This window comes from Bos grunniens, chromosome 27 (assembly GCF_055505025.1).
Source record: "Bos grunniens cultivar Pamir isolate PY7600 chromosome 27, Bosgru_T2T1.0, whole genome shotgun sequence".
Classification (NCBI taxonomy): Eukaryota; Metazoa; Chordata; class Mammalia; order Artiodactyla; family Bovidae; genus Bos; species Bos grunniens.
In genome coordinates this window covers 738986-759057 of record NC_141191.1, presented here as the reverse complement: position 1 = coordinate 759057, position 20072 = coordinate 738986, and the positions used below count along the sequence as shown (strand labels likewise).

Below are 20072 nucleotides of genomic sequence, written 5' to 3'. Positions count from 1 at the left end.
AGGGTGAGGGGCTGGGGCTGTCAGAGGTGGGGAACCCCTGCTCCCAGGGTGGACGAGGTGAGTGTGAGGAGGACTGCGTAGACAGTGGAGGAAGAGGAGGTGGACACGGCCTCCTCCTCTTGGGGGTTTTTGGGTAACGAGGAGGGACCTGGTGCCAGGAACCGAGGCCTGACACAATTGGGGGCTTCAGATGGAGAAGCCTGGGGCCTGGTCACCAGTCCCGTGTGTGTCAGTGAGAGTGAGAGACGAGAAGAGGAAGCAGCCGCGGGGCAGGAGGAGCCGCTGTGCTCTGAAGACAGTGGGCCACAGCGGCTGGTGCGAGGGAGGGGTGTCTCCAGGAGGCAGCTCTGGAGGGGTCACAGCAGTGACTTAGCAGCACAGGTGGGGCCTCAGAGTGGGGCTTGTGGGCAGTGTGGGCTGGGTGGGGGGCACTGTGCTGCCTCAGGAGGGAGGGAGTGGGGACTGAAAACTGGCTCACAGGCAGGGCAGGCACGGCGTATTTGGTGGGACCTCCCAGAGGAATTGGTCACCTTGTCTCTGAGACATTCTCCCGGAGGAAAGAGCTTCGGGTGAAGAGGGGGAGAGAGATGGAGGTTGCACCCCGCGAGGGGACTGGGAGGTGATGGTTGGGGATTGACCCAACCCGGAGGCCTCTGTGGCCCTCAGAGGACCCTCGAGGGTCCCCAGTCCACAGCGGGACTGTGTCGTACCCCCCACTCAGTTCCCAAGTGTGCTCTAGCCCCAGGCACTTGGGTGGAAGTGGAGCAGAGAAGGGAAAAGTTCTGTCAGGAGGGAGGGGAGATGGGAGGGAAGACAGGTGTGGCTCCTGGAGATTCCAGACTTCCATCTCCTGTGCAGCACAGTGTTCACAAAACCGTCGAGCAGAGCAGCGTGTGACCCCGAGCAGGCTGAGCTGGTGGTTGGCCCTGGCCACTCTGCAGACGTATGGGGTGTCCTGTCCTCGGAGGAAGGCCCTGTCTCCTGGGTTTAGGGACTTCTGCACATGAAGGCACCACCCTCGTCCCAGAGACAAGACTGAGCAGAGCCCGGGCGTTCCTGCAGTACAGGCGGCTCACAGTCAAGGCGGAGCTGCCCTGCCTCCCAGCAGGCCCCTGCTGAGTGAGCTCCTGGCACCTGCAGGCCCAGGCCTTAGTGCTCAGGGCCTGAGCATCTGTGCTGGGGCTTGTTCAGCCCAGACTCTGGTGACACGCTCACCTCTGCTTTAATGGGAGACACCAATGGTGCTCAGCTCCGAGCTGTGGGTCCGAGGCTTTTCTGCTGCGGGTTGTCTGAGGCGCCTTTAAAAGCACTGAGAGCCGTGCAGACAGTGTTCCAGGCAGACCGGTGATTGTGATCCACAGACTTCCCGTGGGAAAGGGAGGTCAGAGCAGGCGTGGGCCAAAGGGGAGGTGGGGTGCCAAGGGGAAAGCAAAGCAGGTGCACGCCCTGCCCTGGAACTTGAGAGCGGGCTCCAGGGGGACCCTGGACGCCCCAACCCCAGACAGCCGATCCTGTCCTAGTCAGCTCCACACCCTCGCGGCAGCACTGCCTTCCCCACATACGGGAGTTTTCCAGCTGCTGGGGATGAGCCCTGAGTGTCTGCAGAGCAGCGGGCGGCCTGTTGCTATTGGAGCCAGGAGGGCAGTGCCCTCCCGGGGGCCCTGTTGCTGTGAAATTGCCGATCTTCCAAATGGACAGGCTTTGGCTCGTCTGACAGAGTGAGCTCTCTTTTCTTCTAACAGCACTCTTCTTCCCCGTGTGTTTCAGCCGACCCCACTTGGGCAGCGCCCCGGACCTCAGGTTCCCTGTGGCGGACCGGCCGGCAGACTCCTTGGGCAACGGGGCGGTGCTGCGGTGCCCCCAGAAAGGCCGGCTGGCAGCGCTGCACGATGAGCCATCTGAGGCAAGGACCCCGCCGCCCCCTTCCCATCCCTGGTGGGCACCTTGTGAGGCACCTGCCCCCTCACACTGTGGTCCTGAGGTGGGTTTGGAACAAAGCGCTGATAGATTGCTTTACGTCTCCCCATTTTCCTTTTTCTGGCTAAGAGTTTACTTTGAAGGCATGCTTTTTTTCCTTAACCAATTTTGATTATTTGTGGCCTACTGTGAGGCCCAGCATGGTACTAATTAGCACAGTTTCGAAATCGTCCTACGAGTAAATGGATACACATATCCATCAGCTTATAGTGAGAAGAATTCTCATTGGGAGTTTAAGTGCCTTTATCTTTTCACCTCATTCATGCCATGTATTTGTTCATACATGTCTGTGTTTTGAGCTTCCACATTCAGTGAGCAGTTAGTTTGGGCCAGACATGGTCAGAAGTAGGACTCCAGCAGTGAATTAAAAACCGTGTGTGTCCTTTATCCACTGCTACGTAACGAATCATTGCAAAGCTTAATGACTTCCCAGGGAGCAGCTCACAGTCTCCAGTGCCTGTGCATTCTAGCAGGCAGGCCTGGTTCAGGGCCTCCTGAGGGCAAGGGAAGGCCCCCCAGGGCTGGATGGCAGGCTTTCAGACTCACCTGGCTGCTGGGGACAGGCCGAGGTCCCTGCCGTGTGGCTTTCCCATGGCCTGGCGCTCCTCGGAACACCCTCTGAGAGCGAGAGTGCGGGGTTTAGCCCGGGGCCTTTCACGCCCTGGTCTCAAGGCCGCACACCTTCACTTCTGTTTGCGAGAGTGAGCTGCGAAGTCCTGCCTCGCTCCGGGGCTGAGTTGCCCCTTCTGCCTCTTGAAGGGAGGAGGATGGAAGAATTTGTGGACCCCTTTTTAAACCCGCGCAGCCTGTTGAACAGTAATGAGCAGGGAAAGGAGACCAGAGTGCCTGAGTTGTCCAAGGAGGAGGGGATGATCGTGTGTAAACAGGGTGGCCAGTGAGGTGACACCAGGAGGGTGACCTTGAACCAGAGACCCAGAGGCAGGAAGAGAAGTAGCCACTCGGAGATAGAAAAAGGGTCATGTCAACCAGCGGGGACAAGGGAGAGAGTAGGCCACATCAGGGAGGAGCCTGGGCTCAGGCCTGAGCAGCTCGAGGCCAGAGGCTGTTTCCTGAGGTGAGGAGGGCGGCTGGGGCGGGGAGCTAAGCCGGGCCTCAGCCCTGTTGAGGTGGACGAGCCCATTGGGTGTCCCGGGGACGTGTCAGGAGAACAGCTGAGTGTTCCGGCCTGCATCCGGGAGAAAACTTATTCAGGTCAGGGTGGACTTCGGGTCGTGGGCATACAGATGGCATTTAAAGGCACGAGCACAGTAAAGTCACCAGGCGGGTGCCGGTGGAGAGAGATGGGGTGCAAGGGTAGGGCTGTGGGGCATCCTGCATTCCAAGGTTGAGAAGGGGCGCAAGGGACTGAGGAATAACCGCAGGGAGGGCAAGGCGTGGAGCCCAGGGAGAAACATGCTGGGGGCAGGGGGTGGCGTGGGGGAGGGCAAGGAAAGGAAGGGGCTTGGTAACTCGGGTTCCTCGAGCCCCTGGGGAATTGCCCTGCAGGGCGGGGCTCACCGCCTGCTGGCAGAGAAGTGGAGACCTGGCGGGGAGGGGGACCATAGAGGCCACTCCCAAGGAGCTTTCAGAGACCCGCAGTGGGCGCTGCAGGGAGCCCTGGAGGAGGAATCTGCTGGTTCCCCTTGTGTGATTGGAAGGCGAGAGAAGGGAGAGGACATGCCGACCGGGCTGATGGGGGTGAACCCATAGGCAGCTGGTTCGCTGGAGCAGAGGAGGAATGATGGCAGGCGGTCCCGGAGCCAGCGAATGGGGTAGCCCAGCCCTGGGGCGGGGTCGTGATGAAGACAGGAGGCTAGGGCACTGGACACAGGGGCAGGGAGCCAGCAAGCCAGTACCTCGAGGCTGCCCCTCAGTTCCTTTGAGGTCCTGTCTGGGAAAGAAGGCAGGACCTGGGTGACAGTGTGGCAGGGGGGACGTTTTCCGAGAGAAGGGTGTGAGGTGTGAGAGCGGGAGGGTGGCACAGGGCCCCGCTGGCACTATCCCATGTGTCTCTGATGACAGAGCCACCCTTGCAGTGCGAGGAGCCATCCCCCAGAACAGCCCGAGGGCCTGTGTCCCGAGAGGAGAGCCACGGAGGGGCTGGCCCTCCCGTCTCCTGGCTGCCCCTGCTTGCGCCTCTCTGTGGGTGTTCAGACCAGCCTGGGAAACGGAGGACTGGGAGCCTGCGAGGACGGCACACTCTGGTGAACTGGTACCAGTGATGACCGCTGATAGGGACCCAGCGGCTGCCGAGCTGAAGGGTTCTTTTTTCTTAATTTCCTCCAGCCTGGCTGATGGAGGCATGGATGTATTTTTGTAATTTTCAGTTTCTGTCTCTGACTCCATCAGCCCACCCTTGTGAATAACCTCATAGGATTGCCTGCCGTCCACGCTGAGACCTGAGTGTCACCAGGCCATCTAGGAACTGGATTCTCCCCCTGCCTGTTTCTTGAGTCCTGTTCGCTTAAGAGATGGCAGTGTCTCATGAGCATGATCCATTTATCCAGAGTCAGGGCTTCCATGTAAAATTGGGTTCAGTTCCTGATAGACTTGAGCTGCCCTGAATGTCGCTGATGAGACGTGGTCCTCTCATGCCCAGGTGCAGACCCCGAAGGAGCAGGACTGGGAGCGCACGCAGAAAGCCAGCATGCTGGCCGACGTGGCCCAGGCATTTGAGAGTGACGAGGGCGTGTCTGACGACGAGGGCGACAGGGTCACCCTCTTCAGCTCGGCCACTCAGCTGTCGCCCGGCAGGCAGGCTGATGCCAAGACTCTGACCGTGATGATGCAGGAGCAGCTGGACGCCATCAACGAAGAGATCCGGTGAGTGATCCTGAACTCAGCTCCCCAGAAACTCGGTTTCTCTGAGGAGCTGTCTTCTCCTAGGGACGTCTGAGTGTTCCATAGTAAGAAACCTGACCTCAGGTCTGCTTCAAGAATTTTCAGTTTTGAGATGGCCCTTGATTACAGAGCTCGGTCAGCCAGGGCATTCTGTCCGTGGTGTGGTGTCAGCACTCTGTGGGGGCGGGGGGGGGGGCGTTGTGGGGTGTCCCCCCTCAGCTCTGAGCCACAAGGTGAGTGAGGTACCGAGGCGGTGTCCCCTGTGGCCCGTGGACCCTCCTGTGTCCCTCAGAGGCCCCCATGTTCTGGTGAAAAGCCACCTGGTGAAAGCTGGGGTTTTGCGCTTGGCAAATTCCCACTCAGATCTGCATTTTCCTTTTTAACTTAATGCAGTGTGAAGATTGGCTTGTTGTAAGACAGTGGTCCAAGGACGTGTGTTTGAGTTTTTCTCATCTCATCAGTATATTTAAGAAGTTTTCTTTAGACACCGTCTTGGCAGTTATAACAATTTTCAAAACAGGATAGAATCCAAAGGCCTGCCTCGTGGTGAGCGGGGGGCCTTGGGTCTGGGTGCAGCCAGGTGGCTGGGGGCCCCGAGGCCTGCCTGGTGCCACACCCGCACAGCTATGCCCGTGTCCCGAGTCCATGTTCAGAGTGGCCGCAGGCCGGTGACCCTGCACAGGACCAGGCAGAGCTGCTGCTCAGACTGTTCTCATCACGTCAGCCCAGGCCGAGGTGCCCGTTCCTGTTGGCCGAGCGGGATGCTCCGGGGGAAAGGCAGGGGGTGAATGGGACAACCAGCAAATGCAGGTGGTGTCGCCTGCCCATTTGACGCCAAGACAGACAGCTTTGTGGGCCGTGTTTGAGCACAGATGAGCTCAGAAAGATGGTCTTTCCGCATCCCTGCAGGAAGTATGGAACGGTTATATATTAATATTTTTATTTTTACAGCAAGTTGTCAGGTAAAAGTGATTTTTCCTTATGCGACAAGTTGACTTGATGTAAATGGTCAATTCTGTCCATCAACTTGTTATCAACAGTGAAAAACTTTCCAGATGTATGAGTAGAAGTGAAGCTGGAGAGTTTACTTCCTGTAAGAATCTTGTATTTTAATTTGAAAGTCATTTTATTTGCATAATCGTGTATTTAAACTGCTATATAAAAACATCCACCACACATTAGGGGAGAAGAGCAGAAACTGTGAATTCTAGGTTAATGCAGCACATTGACATGAATCCAGGAACTCACACAAAGCTGGTGGAGAACCTCATCAAGTGATGCGTCTGTATATATACAACCTTAAAAAAAAAAAAAAAATCAACTCAGCACTTCATCTGGTCTGGAGACTTGTGTTTAGAAACTGCAGCTTGTTTGTGAATTGCTGTTTTGATTATACAGAGTTCCTGATTCCCAGTGGAAAAGACTTGAGGCACTGACGTGCATCTCTGCCCTGAGAGCAGGGGAGGTAAGGGTTGTCAACTTGAGGTATCTCTTCACAGGAAAGAGAGTGGCCACCAGGGCCCCTTCAGAATGTTAGAGTAAATAAGTGAAATCAAGCGTGAATGATCAGGGCCAGTTTGTAAGACTCAACGCTAAGTTATTCTAAGTTTGAGAATATTCAAAAGAGGAAACGTAGAACCTTTTGGCTGAGATGTTCATTGAGCAACTGTTTCTGGAATTTGCTAATCATGACACAGAATGCCAGCCCAAATTTATTGTCCAGATAGGTTCCTCTGCTGACAAAGGCAGGTGACGTATTTTATTCTATTTTAGGTTGATCGAAGAAGAGAAGGAGAACACGGAGCAGTGGGCCGAGGAGACTGAGAGCAGGGAGGACAGGGGGAGCTTAGGCAGCCTCCGTGGTTTTAAATCAGTGAGCTCCCTCAACCTGCTTCCCACTTCCTCACATGCTGGCTCCTGCCCGCCCCTGCCCAAGCCCAGAAGGAGGCGGCACAGCCTGGCACAGGAGGGAGACCAGCTGGGCATCATGACTCTGGTATGTGTCTGCCTCCTCCCTGCCGCATCCCTCCCCCAGCACGCTGTTTTTTTTTTGTTTTTTGTTTTTTCTCTTTATACCCAGAAGAAAATCAGGTACATTTGCTACGCTCAGAGGTCTAAAAGTTTTTAAACCGCCTAGTCTTTAATCATTCCACAATGGCACAGCAACAAATTAGTCTTGATATTTGGACCACTACTTAGCACGTCATCATGAACTTAGCCAGAGCCTGCCTCTGTAACGTTGGGCCTGGCCTATGCTGGGCACAGCAGCTGCAGGGAAGTTTCTGTTCTCAGGGAGCAGACAGCTTCGTGAAAGTAGCCATAGGCAGCTCTCATGGCATGGGAAAGCCGTACAGCACATTCTCCATTGGGGATGCCTGGCTGCAGGGTGCAGGGCATGCGGTGGGAACAAAACCAAGAATCTACACTGGTCTGCTTGCTGATGGACCTGGCCATGTGCTCAGTCCAGCTCTGCGTGTGAAACCAGGTTAAAAGCCCAGGGCCCCAGGGCCGCAGGGAAGACGTCGGGCTGCCTCAGTTTTCTGAGTCTAAAACTGGGATGACGACCTAGGGCTTTTGGTGACAGAGTGTGCGGCTCTAAAGCACATGTTCCAGCTTTCTTGTGTGTTTAGCTTAGGTGTTGTGAGTGTATTGCTGTTTACCCCATGAAATCACGTGTACAACATTCTGCTTTGTAACTGGACTTGTATTGTCTCTTTTTTCTGTTACCACCCATTTCATGTTAGCTGCATTGTTAGTCAGCTTATAATTAAATTAACCGTGAATCATTTTAGCGGCCTGTGAAGTGGTAACCAGTCCATTTTGTGGTCTTTTGACACTGTTTTTATAATTGGCATCTTTGGCTAATTAGTTGATATTTAAAATTCTTTGATGATTTCTCTGTGGTTTCATGCTTGATTTCTTTCCAAATATTTGGAAAAAAACAGTTCTGTATGTTTTCCTTGCTGTTGGAGTTCTCTGACAGTGTGTCTGCTTTCATCATTGGTTTTGATTCCCTCTCTCATCCTGTTGTCTGCTTAGTCATCATGAATCCAGATCCCCCCCAGCCCCTGAGGCTGTAGTTTACCCATCCATCTCCCGTCCCCCGTCCCCTCACTTGCTCTGGTCATAGCCGTTCTGTGGTCCACAGCGTGTGTCCCCTTAGTCGGGTTTGTGCTTTGTCTTCATGTGTCATTAAATGGTGTTTTTCCCCCATAGCAGTAAGTTGAATTGGTGTATCACTGTGCAGTTACAGGAGAAGGCAGTGGCAACCCACTCCAGTACTCTTGCCTGGAAAATCCCATGGAATGGACAGAGGAACCTGGTAGGCTGCAGTCCATGGGGTCGCACAGAGTCGGACACGACTGAAGGGACTTAGCAGCAGCAGCACGCAGTTATAAGCATAATATATGTAGATGGATCCTAAACTACATATCATGTGTAATTCATAAATCAGATTGTGCTTACATGAAGAAATGATCCTCTTAAGTGTAGAATTAATGGACTTTTAGATATGCAGATGACATCACCCTTAAGGCAGAAAGTGAGAGGAACTAGAAAGCCTCTTGATGAAAGTGAAAGAGGAGAGTGAAAAAGTTGGCTTAAAGCTCACCATTCAGAAAACTAAGATCATGGTATCTGGTCCCATCACTTCATAGGAAATAGATGGGGAAACAGTGTCAGACTTTATTTTTTGGGGGCTCCAAAATCACTGCAGATGGTGACTGCAGCCATGAAATTAAAAGGCGCTTACTCATTGGAAGCAAAGTTATGACCAACATAGATAGCGTATTCAAAAGCAGAGACATTACTTTGCCAACAAACGTCCATCTAGTCAAGGCTATGGTTTTTCCAGTTGTCATGTATGGATATGAAAGTTGGACTGTGAAGAAAGCTGAGCATCAAAGAATTGATGCTTTTGAGCTGTGGTGTTGGAGAAGACTCTTGAGAGTGAGTCCCTTGGACTGCAAGGAGGTCCAACCAGTCCATTCTAAAGGAGATCAGTCCTGGGTGTTCATTGGAAGGACTGATGCTAAAGCTGAAACTCCAGCACTTTGGCCACCTCAAGTGAAGAGTTGACACATTGGAAAAGACTCATGCTGGGAGGAATTGGGGGAAGGAGGAGAAGGGGAGGACAGAGGATGAGATGGCTGGATGGCATCACCAACTCAATGGACATGAGTTTGGGTGAACTCCAAGAGTTGGTGATGGACAGGGGATCCTGGCATGCTGCGATTCATGGGGTCACAAAGAGTCAGACATGACTGAGCAACTGAACTGAACTGACACAATATCCTTTCTGTGTTGGTGCTTGTATTTAAGACTGTAAATCTCATCAGCTTTTGCACAGTTAATGTCTCTACTAGACTCGTTAAAAAAGTATCTTCTATGGTTAATGTAAAGACTGCACCTGCTATTATGCTAGCTTTCATTCTTACATATTTTCACAGGGAACTTGCTTTAATGAATTTATTGTGAGAAGTTTTAAATCAAATTCTGTGTCAGGATTTTACATTAATGTCCAAAAGGTGGTTAGATTTGTTCAGTGTTAAAATAGATATTATGGTAACTTCCTCATCAGTTAAATTACTAATTTAAAGTATAACATGTTTTTGATTAAGATAAACGAACTTATAGAGAAATTTGGCTGAGAATAGACACCTGTTAAGGCCCTTTGTTGTACAGAATGCTATGCTTTAATAAATCATGATGTTGTAATAGAATGGTATCTTCTTGAGTAATAATTTATAGTGTTTCTCTAGTAAATCTCGAATAGCTTATTTAACTTCTGTGGTCAAAAAAAATGTTCTGTTTCCAGTCACATGTTCTCTAAATCTTCATGTCACTTACATGTTTGCCATCATTTTTGCTTTACTGTATTTGCCTCTACGGATTCTTGAAATTTTAGCTTCAAAGTCGCAAAGAATCTGGTTTCTCTTCATTTCTTTGCATGCATCTATCAGCCTAGTGATTTAAGGAAGCAGCGTCGAAAGGTAAACTGTTTACTAATTTAGCAGGCCTTTGTTTCTCTGTGAAGTATTGAAGAGTCCTTATCGTTTAACGTGAATGAACACTGTGTGGTTATGTCCTGGTGAATAATTGATGTTTTAATGGAAGTAATGAAACTCACCCACCACTTAAAATGTGGTGATGGTTCTGTTGGAAATACGTCATTCGTTGGGACAGTTGTAACAGTTTGCCTTTCTCCCACTTGTTTGCCTTCTGATCATCTCATGCTTGTTTATAATAGACATAGTATTATTTATTACTTTTAAAAGTTTCTATACTTATGTTTTTGGCCATGCTGCACAGCTTATGGGATCTTAGTTCCCCAAGCAGGGATCAGACCAGTGTCCCGGCAGTGAAAGTGCCAAGTCTTAACCTCTGGACCACCATGGAATTTCCGCTTAGTGTTTTCATGTAAGAAATGACTGAATCAGAGCCATAGATGTTAGATTTGCGGGAAGCCAATTTAATGATGGTGGGTAGCAGTGTGCAGGAGACTCTGTGTGCCGGGTACGTGCTTTCCGAGTCTGTCACCTCAGCCCCAGGTGAGATCTAGATTGCTGCTATCCCCATTCAGCAGACATAGACACTGAGGCTTAGCGAGGCCGGGCACCCTGCCCAGGCTCTCACACCCAGCAGCATGGTGCAGACTGGTCTGATCAGAGCCTGGACACTTAAACGTGGTGCCATCCAGCCACCTTTCCTCCAGAGGCTCTCGTGTCCATCATGGCATCCCTGATGGAGGGAGCATCAGGAGGGAGCTCTCTGCCTCTCCCCTCGGGTCACTTGGATGAGCCCCTGTTGTTGGAGTCCAGTGCCCCAAGGGCTGGCCTTCCTTGTCCCTCTCCTGCTCCCAGCCTGCTGACCGAGCACTCCTGGGCCTTCCCGCAGGACTGGGGTGGCTGTGCTCCAGTTCAGGCAGCTCAGTGCACGGGAGCCCTTCTGCTGAGCACAGCAGAGCAGCGCCGTCCCCCTGGGGTTGGTGACCTGGGTGTGCTGCTCGCCTGCTCTGTGGCCTGCTTTGCCCTCCTGTTCAGCGAGGACACGGCACTGCCCTTCCTAGCCACATGTTGCACCAGTGGGGCAGCTCCCATCCTGGGGGAGGGCAGCCAGGCGCAGACCCAGAGGCCTTCCTCACGAGGAGGCCCGGGGAAAGGTGCTGGCCTGGGCCCTGACTCTGAGGCAGGTGTTTGTCTCCACTGAGTCCATAGTCAACCCAGGTGTGTCACTTCCCTGCTCTGTTCGTTGCTGTTTTCTGATTTTTATAAATGCTTATTTTAACTTGAATTTGAGATTGATCCCTGTTCAGTTCCATGTGGATAATTTCTAGCCTTTGTAGCCTTCTGTTGTCTGAGGGTTCTTGTTAGAGCTCAGGGGAGGGAGCCCAGTTTATCCAGCTGCTCTTAAGTGAGTTCAGCTATATTTTGCACTAAGTTACTTTGTTGTCACCAAGCTCCTGTGGGGCTGCACGGGATCAGTATTCTTTACAGAATCCCACCAAAAAGGCACAGGTTAGTTGGTCAAAACAACGCATTCATTGTTTGTAACAATACATGCCATGCATGTTTCCTAAAACCTCCCCTGGTTTAACCACACACCAAAATGTATCAGTGAGACCTGTTTGGACCCTGCAGGGTTAATCTGTTCCCCCACTGTCTTTCCTTTCCTCACACCCAGGACCAGCGGAAACGCTGGGAGTGCAAGAGAGATCATCTTCTTCTTCTTCTTCTTCTTCTTTTTTTTTTTAAATTAGTTTATTTTTTAACTGAAAGATAATTGCTTTACAGAATTTTCTTTTCTGTCAAACCTCAGCATGAATCAGCCATAGGTACCCATATATCTCCTCCCTTTTGAACCTCCCACCACTCTAGGGTGATACAAGATCATCTCTTAGTGAAGACCTGGGGGTGCCTTATGGAAACCACTGTGAGCCAATGACACTCGAACTGCGTGTAAGTACTTCAGTGGGTAGTCCCCAGTCTGTATGTTACCGAGACATACGATCCAGGCACATGGTGTTCGCGTGGAGGGGTTAGGTACCTTTTCTGTGTTTCTCTTGTTGTCATGGGTTCCAGTAACCTGCATCATCACTACAAATGATCTTGGATCGTGGCACAAGCTGTGTCTTTTTCTCCTTCAAACAGAAAGGTCTGGACGGCTTTGCTGAGAGGTTTTGTACTCTAGCTGTGGTGCTTCTGAGCAGCATCTGGCGATGAGCACAGTCCTTTCATCAGGGCAGTTCATGCCTTGCAGGATTCAGGGTGCCAGCATCGCTCTGCTGTCCTGCCCTGCAGGGCCATCTGGTCGCTGGATTCCAGGGAGGGCCGAGGCCGGCTGCAGGGAGGCTCCCGTCTGGGGTCTCTGCACTCAGTCAGATGCTCTCGCTGCCCCATAGCCCCGCTTTTTTTGAACAAGACAGTCCTTGAAGATGGCATTAAGCTATAACAAGGGTTTTTTTGTACTTGGGGGAAAGCATAGCTAATAGATCTTCAAATAAGTTTCTGGTTATAATGTAAAGCCTGTGTGATTGCCTTTTTCAGAACAGTCTATTGTTAGCCAATTTGACACTTACCTCACTCCCTCAGCTGCCAGCTATACGGGAAGAGGTAGGAGATGACAAGACTGCCATCAAATGTGAAACCTCGACCCTCGCCTGGCCACGGTCCCTTCTGCTGGGCCGCCTGCGCACGGGGGCGCTGCGCACAGCCACCCATGAGGACCTCGGGGACGCCCACAAGTAAGTGACCTGTGTGTGCATCGTCAGTTTCAGGAGCCCTGCACCTCTTGTCTTGAAAGAGTTGTAAGGATGATTTTAAAGGAATACCACTGAGTTCGGTGCCTGTGTTTAGTAGTGAACTTCAGGTGCTGGGGAAGAAGAGCTCAGTGACCTCAGTGATTTTAGAAAACATCCATCTCTACAGATTGACTCCTGTGGGAACTTTCTTCCTGCTCTTGGTAGAGGGCACGTTCCTGACGGTGACGGCCCCGTGCCTCTCGGGTTCACTCTTGAGGGTCCCTCCCTTTTCTGCAGGGGTCTCCTCTCAGGAGACCCTGTCCCCTCCTGTGACTGACACTGTCCTCATTCAGACCACCACTTGCTGAGCTCCCGTCCTGAGCCAGGCAGCACTCGATGGGGGGCACGTGTGGTCACCTGACCAGCAGCCCTGCACGGTGACCGTCGCTCTCCTGCCACGGCCGGGGACAGTTACCCTGTGGGAGGTGGGGGGAACTACCCAGAGCAGGGGAGCTCGTCTTCTCCTGGAGCGCCGTCACCTGCCGAGCAGCGACCCTAAGGGAGGGTCAGAGCGCCCTCTGCACCAGCTGGCCTGGAGTCAAGCCCTCCTCTCGGGAGAGCTCGAGGCAGAGAATCTCAGCTTCCCGGTGCGGTTGTCTGACACCGGGGGCCTGCATTGCTCGTGTGGAGTGTGGTTGGTGAAGGAGACTCCAACTGTCAGCTGCGAGGTTGAGGCACGGGTGTTTCTGGGTGCCCGTTTCTGTCAGTAGCTCTTGTGGAGGGGTGTGTGTTTGCACAGTTAAAGGTCGTTTTCTCTCCCCGAAGCTCCACAGGCTCTCAGGACAGCCCTGGGAATAACCCCAGCAGCAGCACCAGCAGCCAGGGTTCGCTGCACAAAGCCCCAAAGAAGAAGGGCATCAAGTCCTCCATCAGCCGCTTGTTTCGCAAGAAGGAAAAGGGCCGGCCTGAACACCCCAGCAAGGAGGCGTTAGGACCAGGTGGGTGCTTCACTGTTCAGAGGGAGGAGGGCCTGCAGGCATCTCCCTTCTGTGTCTCCCCTGTCGTCCCCACGAGGCTCCTGTCAATCACGCTGGGGGTCCTCCTGGGAGCAGGAGTGGAGGAGGTGTCTGTCTTCTCAATGGGTCTGAGATGATCCGCTGAGTTAATGAGTGGATGGTTGGATGGATGGATGAATTAAGAGTGGATGGATGGATTGATTAGTGAGTGGTGGATGGATGAACAGATGGCTGGCTGGCTGGGTGGATGAACGGAGCATGGAATGAATAAAGCAGATGATTGTACTCCAGTGCTAGAAACATATTCTACGAAATTGAGTAGGAGCTGGGCGATGATTGTTTCATCCTAACAGTGACATGTGTTTGGAAACGGCCTAAGTGCTCCTCAGAGAGGGGTGAGGTACAATCTGTGGACACCCCACAAGGAACAGCCCGCCCTCCTTCCTGCCACCTTCCCCATCCCCAGGAGCTCATCAGGGGTTCTGCTCATGCCCCCCACCCCACCCCACAGCCACACAGGTCCTCCTGGGGTCCCCTCATCACACAGGGTTATCATCAGGCCCCCATATCACTCAGCTTCCTCTCCTTGAGGACAGCGTATGTTCCTGCCTCTTCAGCCACAAATGTGTTGAGTCTCGTTTGTGCTGGGTGTGGGATTTACAGGGGTAAGTAAAGCAGATGTGGTCTGGAGCACAGTTAAGTGACAAGAGAGAAAAAGGAGCAGATTATTAAATGCTATCCCTATTAGTAGTAAATACAATGCTGAGATGGATGGTGCATTGATTATGTACCAGATGCCGTGTGTGCCCCTTACCAAGCAGGTGCTGCCCCCTCCCGATTTACAGAGGAGGACACAGTGACAGTCACGTGGTTAGGGAGCGGTTAGGGCAGGTTCACACCCACCCAGTGGGACCAGACACTTTGCCGAGCCCCAGCCACCCCTCTCGTGGATGAAACAGGAATGAGATGGCTCTATGGCATGATGATTCAATGGACATGAGTTGGAGCAAACTCCAGGAGATAGTGAAGGACAGGAAAGCCTGGAGTGCTGCAATCCAAGGAGTGACAAGAGTCGGACACAACTGAATGACTGAACTAAAACCTGAGTGTGTGCTAACCTGTTTCAGTCGTGTCTGACTCTGCGACCCCAGGAACTGTAGCCCACTAGCTCCTCTGTCCATGGGATTCTTCAGGCAAGAAGACTGGAGTGGGTTGCCATGCTCTCTTCCAGGGCATCTTCTCAACCCAGGGATTGAACCCACATCTCTCATTATCTCTTGCATTGGCAGGCAGGATCTTTACCCCTAGCGCCACCTGGAAAGCCCCAGTGAATGCTGACAACTAGAAATGCAGAAAATGAGGGCTGCTCCTAAGTTAAACTGGAAGAGCAGCAAGCACAGGTTGTAAAGAGGAAAACACACGATGAGCGACAACAGCGCCAACAGAAACAAGGGATGCGTTCACCCACAGAAAGAAAGTGTCTGTGCCATTCGGAAGAGGAGCCCTCCAGCCCTTGGAGGGACAGTTGGAACCAGAATGAAAACCGAGGACATGGTCAGCAGTGCCCACCACACGGCCTGGGTGGCGTGGTGTCACTCACCAGGCTTCCTGTATCCCCAGAGCTGCTGGCAGTAACATCTCTGAGTGCCAGGCCGGGCAGCATCCCCGAGTGAGCTAAGGCATCACTGCTCTCCTTCCAGTGCTGCTCCGGGGCCCTTTGTAGGTGGCCACCCTCATCCCCTACCCTGCCACTTGCTGGGGCCCGGCTGTCCCCCTGGAATCCTTTCAGCCCTTGAGCTTGGGTGTTCCCAGCCCTCTGCCACACCGGACTGGGACACAACTCAGGACTTGGGCTTGAGATATCAAGGAGACCGTGAATCTGGAAGGACACCACCCTGGGGCCTGTGAGAGAGCAGGAGAGCAAAGCCCCTACGGGGAGGAAGCAGAGCTGGGGGAACGTGCCCACAGCCTCCACTGCCTCCTGCACAAGTGCCTTTTCTTTGTCTCTCCTTGACCTGAAACAAAGCCCAGCTGCTGCTGCTCCGCAGGTGATTCCTAAAGATGCACCTCCTGCCAGAGCTATTGTCCTGCTGCTCTGGGGCTGCCTGAGTGTGCTCAGGAGTATCAGACAAGTAGGGCTGCCACACCTCATACTGGAGGTGGGAGGCCTGATACTGGGGAAGGGTTGGAGGTGGGGGGAGGGTTTGAGGGTCGGGGAGGGCCTGATGCTGGCCTAGGGCCGTGACGCTGGACTGGGGTCTGATGCTGGACTAGGGTCTGATGCTGGGGGAGGACCTGATGCTGGACTAGGGTGCATCATTTGGATCCCCGTCAAGGTTGCCCTCGGACACCCCACACTGTGACCGATGGCGAGCCTCGACACCTGCACTTTGTTCCCACCCTCGGCCCGCTGCCCACACCTCAGCAGCAGAGGGGCCTTGTCCCCGCAGATGCTGAAGTGATGGAGCCTCTTGTCTCCAGAGCCAAGGGCATGAACACACTGTCGGTCGTCCTCTAGGGACACCTATGCTTCCGCCTTCTGGCCTTTCCATTGCATCCGTCCATTTCTCTTAACAGAATGTCCGTGTGATGACATGGGCTCCCATTACCAGCTCTGGTCTGTTCTCAGTGAGAGTACAGCTTACCCTCGGCACTCTTTATTGGCCCTGGGAAATTTTGCTTCAGTACTTTATTGAAAGAAAGCAATAAATAATACTATGATAAAAATAGTTCAAAAGTAGACTGTACATACTTTGTCACATATTCAGGAAGTTCACAAAAGATTAATAGGAAAATAGAATGATAACAATGAATTGTACAAGTAAATTAAAGGCAGAACCCACATGTAAAGAAACATGCTGTCTCTGTCTACCAAGATACCAGCTGCATAATAAATATCACACTGTGACCTGAATGCATCTCTTGCTGGCTTTTTTAATGTGCTGCTGAAAAAGTAAAAATTACATTTGCTACTTATACAATCCAGAATGGCTATGTCATCACAATCTAAAAATGTACGCCTAGGTCCATTCTTTAAACATGTTTACAATCATGTAAAAAGATGATTTCCGTAAAAATAAGGCCTTTGTCAGAGCTACACTACCCTGTCTGTCTGGGAAGTGGCACCTTCACTGTCCAGCTCGATGGCTCTGCAGTGGGTGCAGGGCATCGAGATTGGTCCCCAAAGAGTCTCACCGGAGAGGAGGGATCCAGGTCCACAGAGACAGTGTTACAGGAGAGATTTTCAGTCTTCTTCTAGGCATCCTTTCAGCCCAAATTTCATTAGAAGCTCACATTTAACACCCAGTACTTTTAAATCACTTCACGCTGTGGACAAAAAGCATTTCTTGCTAGAAAAAGTACAGTTTAGGCCAGTCGTTAACATCCAACAACAATTGGTTGAAATTAAGTTTTCTTATTTCAGAGTGATTGTTGGAGAGCTTAGTTACATTCTGGAAGGATAATAAAGCACACCGTGTCATGATGATTTTACAATCGCAGGAAAACCCCTTCTCTCATGGTTTAACATTGAAAAATTAAACAAGAATAATTACAATAAATGCATCATTTACAAAAGCCCTGTGTTTGTTCATAGGATTTATACAGACAAGCACTACAGTACATTCATTTGAAAGACTGAAATCAGGTATCAGAACATGAAATTGATCTGAAAGGATATTCATAGCCTGAATATACAAGAAAAAAGAAGTAATTATATAAATGAAGTCATAAGTTTACATAAATATCAGAAACATTAAATTCTAAAATATTTTCTCTATGGTATTCATGAATTTTTCACTAATTAAAAACCCTGTAATATCTTCGGGTCCATGTAACAAGTATTAACAGAGTAAAGATTCCATCGAGTTCAAAATGTAGTCTTTGTTGTATACTGGATGCTGTATAAACATCTGGAGAATTCGTGCAGGTAAACTGGACACACACACACAGAAAAGTCAGTCCTGGGTTGGCAGCTGGTGCCCCAGCCCCTGCCCCTCCTGACACCCCCACCCCCACCCCATTTGGGGCTTCAGCTGCTTTGAGAATTCAGAGAAACATGGAGGGCCAAGCAGATCAAGGAGAGAACTCTGTGGTTGACTTTATTCTGACATATAGCTAAAAGCTGCTGGTAAAAAAACTCAAAAGCCCAATCCAGCTTTCTAGCTGAGATGTGAACAGGACAGAGCAGACAGCCTCTTGCCCTCAGAGTTGCTCGAGCAGGGCTGGGCCCCAGGGCCAGACCCACCAGAGGCCCACCCAGAGCAGCGCCTGCAAGGGAGGGTGGCCCCTTAGCAGCAGCCGAGCCCCAGATGCCGGTGCACCTCCGTGTGAAACGCTGGCCTCCGTACGGAGAGGCCCAGGGCAGGGCAGCCTCGTGAACCCTGACGCTCTGGGCCCTGTTCCCTCCAAGAACGTGCACACAGGGCATGGCCGGCAGCACTGGCGCTGTGGGAGGGATACCCATGCGTCCCTATGCGAGGGGCCTTGGCCATGCTCTGACCACTCCAGCGGCAGTGGGGCGCCAAGGTCACGTTCTCTGGTGTGAGGGTTCTCCCAGGCTAACCTCCAGAGACCCACTGACCCTCCACTCCCTGGGGCGTGGGCTCCGTGCCCCCGCAGGACCAGGCCGGCCTGTACTCACCCGGAAGCACATCAGGAGCAAGTCCTGACTGTAGCAGAATCCAGCCCCTGCATTCCCGCCACGCTGCCTGGTCCCATGAGCGCGGGAGGAAGGGTGCAAACACCGAGTGCGGTTAGTCGTGCAACGTCACATGGGGCACGAGGACACACAACGCACACCCGCAGCAGTGCCCACTCCTACTGAGGGTCTGGGGAAACTTCTAGAGGGTGGATGAGCCAGAGAGAGCGAGCCTGGGGGCTGCCACGTGGGGGTCCCTGCCACCCGGGGTGGGGGGAGGGCGGTCAATGGCACATTTGATGACGTAAACGTGGTCATGGGGACAGATACTCCACGTCGGCAGCTGCCAGTCTCTCCTTAGACCTACGGATTCACAGAGCTCCACATTCACAGATTCCACACAGTCTATTGTTATTCAATTTTACACTTACCTCATTCCCTCAGCTGCCAGCTTTACGAGAAAGAGGTAGGAGATGACAAGACCACCAACAAATGTGAGCCCTTGAGATCAGAGGAGATCAGGCGCGTTCAGGGTGATATGGCCGTAGAAGGAGGCGGCTGCCGCCGGGCGCCCTAAGAGCCCTGCGCTGTGCCTCCCTTTCGCTCTGACCTGCCGGTCGGGCCAGCAGGCCGCACCTCACCGTGGGGGTGCGCGCTGTACTTGAGCCGAACGACCCGCGACCAGACTCCGCCAGCCAATGCCGCCATGCCCCCGAACACTGCCACCCCGCGGCCAGCAAACGCCTGGCCAGGTTCGGCAGCCCGGAGGGCTTCCGGGACCCCCAGCGGCATGCCAGGCGTGCGTGCGCACGGGGCCTGGGGGGTGGGCTGAGGGGCGCGGAGGTCTTGGCGCCCTCCACCCCGGGCCTCTCCAGGCCCGGCCGTGCTCGGCGAGCCGGGCCTCCCTCGATCCCGTTCGCTGCCCAGGGCCATGCGGCCCGGAGGTGTCTGGCTTTCGGCCCCGCCGCCGCCCGACCCCCGCAGCCCTCGGGCCTCTGAGCCTCCTGTGGGCCTAGGCGCAGCCCAGCCAGGGCCCTGAGCGCCCATCCTGCCCGACACCTGCCCGGTGCCCAAACCCACCGGGAGCCACGGAGGCGCGGTCCACCCGAGCGCCTCAGCCCCGCCCCTTCGCCCTACCGAGGCCCCCACCTTTCCCCCACGCCGCCGGACAAGCACACAACCTTCCTGCGAGAGCAGACGAGCGACAGGCAGGCACACGGACAGACACACAGACAGTCGACAGCCCGCCGTCGCAACCTCATCAGCCAGAGCCATAGCACCTGTGAGAGGCCGGGGCCAGAGGAACGGACGGGCTGCCGGGTGTCAGGAGAGACAGAGGCAGAAAGAGATGAAAGTTCAGAGATAGACTCCAGGACTGTGAGAGGGAGATACAGATAGACAGACAGACAGACGCGTGCGCGTGCGCGCACACACACACACACACACACGGAGGCAGAGACAGAGGGAGACACAGAGCGAGCGACAGAGAGACAGCAAACAGGAGACAGGGGAGAGAGGATGGCATCGGATCTGAGACAGACACACTGGCACAGCCCGTGACACACCTCAGAGGAAGGCCACGTGGAAGAAGCAGCTTCCCCAAGGGAGGGGGCATCAGCTTTGGGCCGGGCGCGGCTGGACGCGGTGCCCTGGGGCTGGCGGTCACCCATGGGGACCCCAAGACTTCCTTGAAACCGAGGTCTCAAAGGTCCCCTTTGGCCTGGCTACCTAAGGCGAGACCCAGCCCCCACCCCCAGGCCAGAGGGTGAGTGTGTGAGAGTGTGTGTGAGTGTGTCGGTGGGTGAGGGTGGGGTCGGGTCGACTTGGGGCCGGGTGGATACCCAGAGTGGAGGGGGGAGGG

General features: G+C 53.2%; 1 protein-coding gene and 1 long non-coding RNA gene across 2 annotated transcripts; both read right to left on the bottom strand.

Moving 5' to 3' along the window:
• Positions 1–16167: 16167 nt before the first annotated feature.
• LOC147343347 (uncharacterized) lies at positions 16168–18306 on the bottom strand. The gene is made up of 2 exons (XR_015156053.1): positions 18215–18306; positions 16168–17505 (listed from the first exon to the last, which is right to left on the bottom strand). It is a non-coding gene; the product is annotated as an uncharacterized LOC147343347 (long non-coding RNA).
• Positions 18307–18784: 478 nt separating this feature from the next.
• On the bottom strand, positions 18785–19486 carry LOC147343346 (uncharacterized). Its single transcript, XM_086379843.1, has one exon. The coding sequence runs from the start codon at positions 19484–19486 to the stop codon at positions 18785–18787; it is 702 nt and encodes a 233-aa protein (XP_086235969.1).
• Positions 19487–20072: the final 586 nt, after the last annotated feature.

Excerpts from the sequence above, each read along its gene's own strand:
- LOC147343346 (XM_086379843.1), bottom strand. The coding sequence starts at position 19,486 with ATGGCTCTGGCTGATGAGGTTGCGACGGCGGGCTGTCGACTGTCTGTG.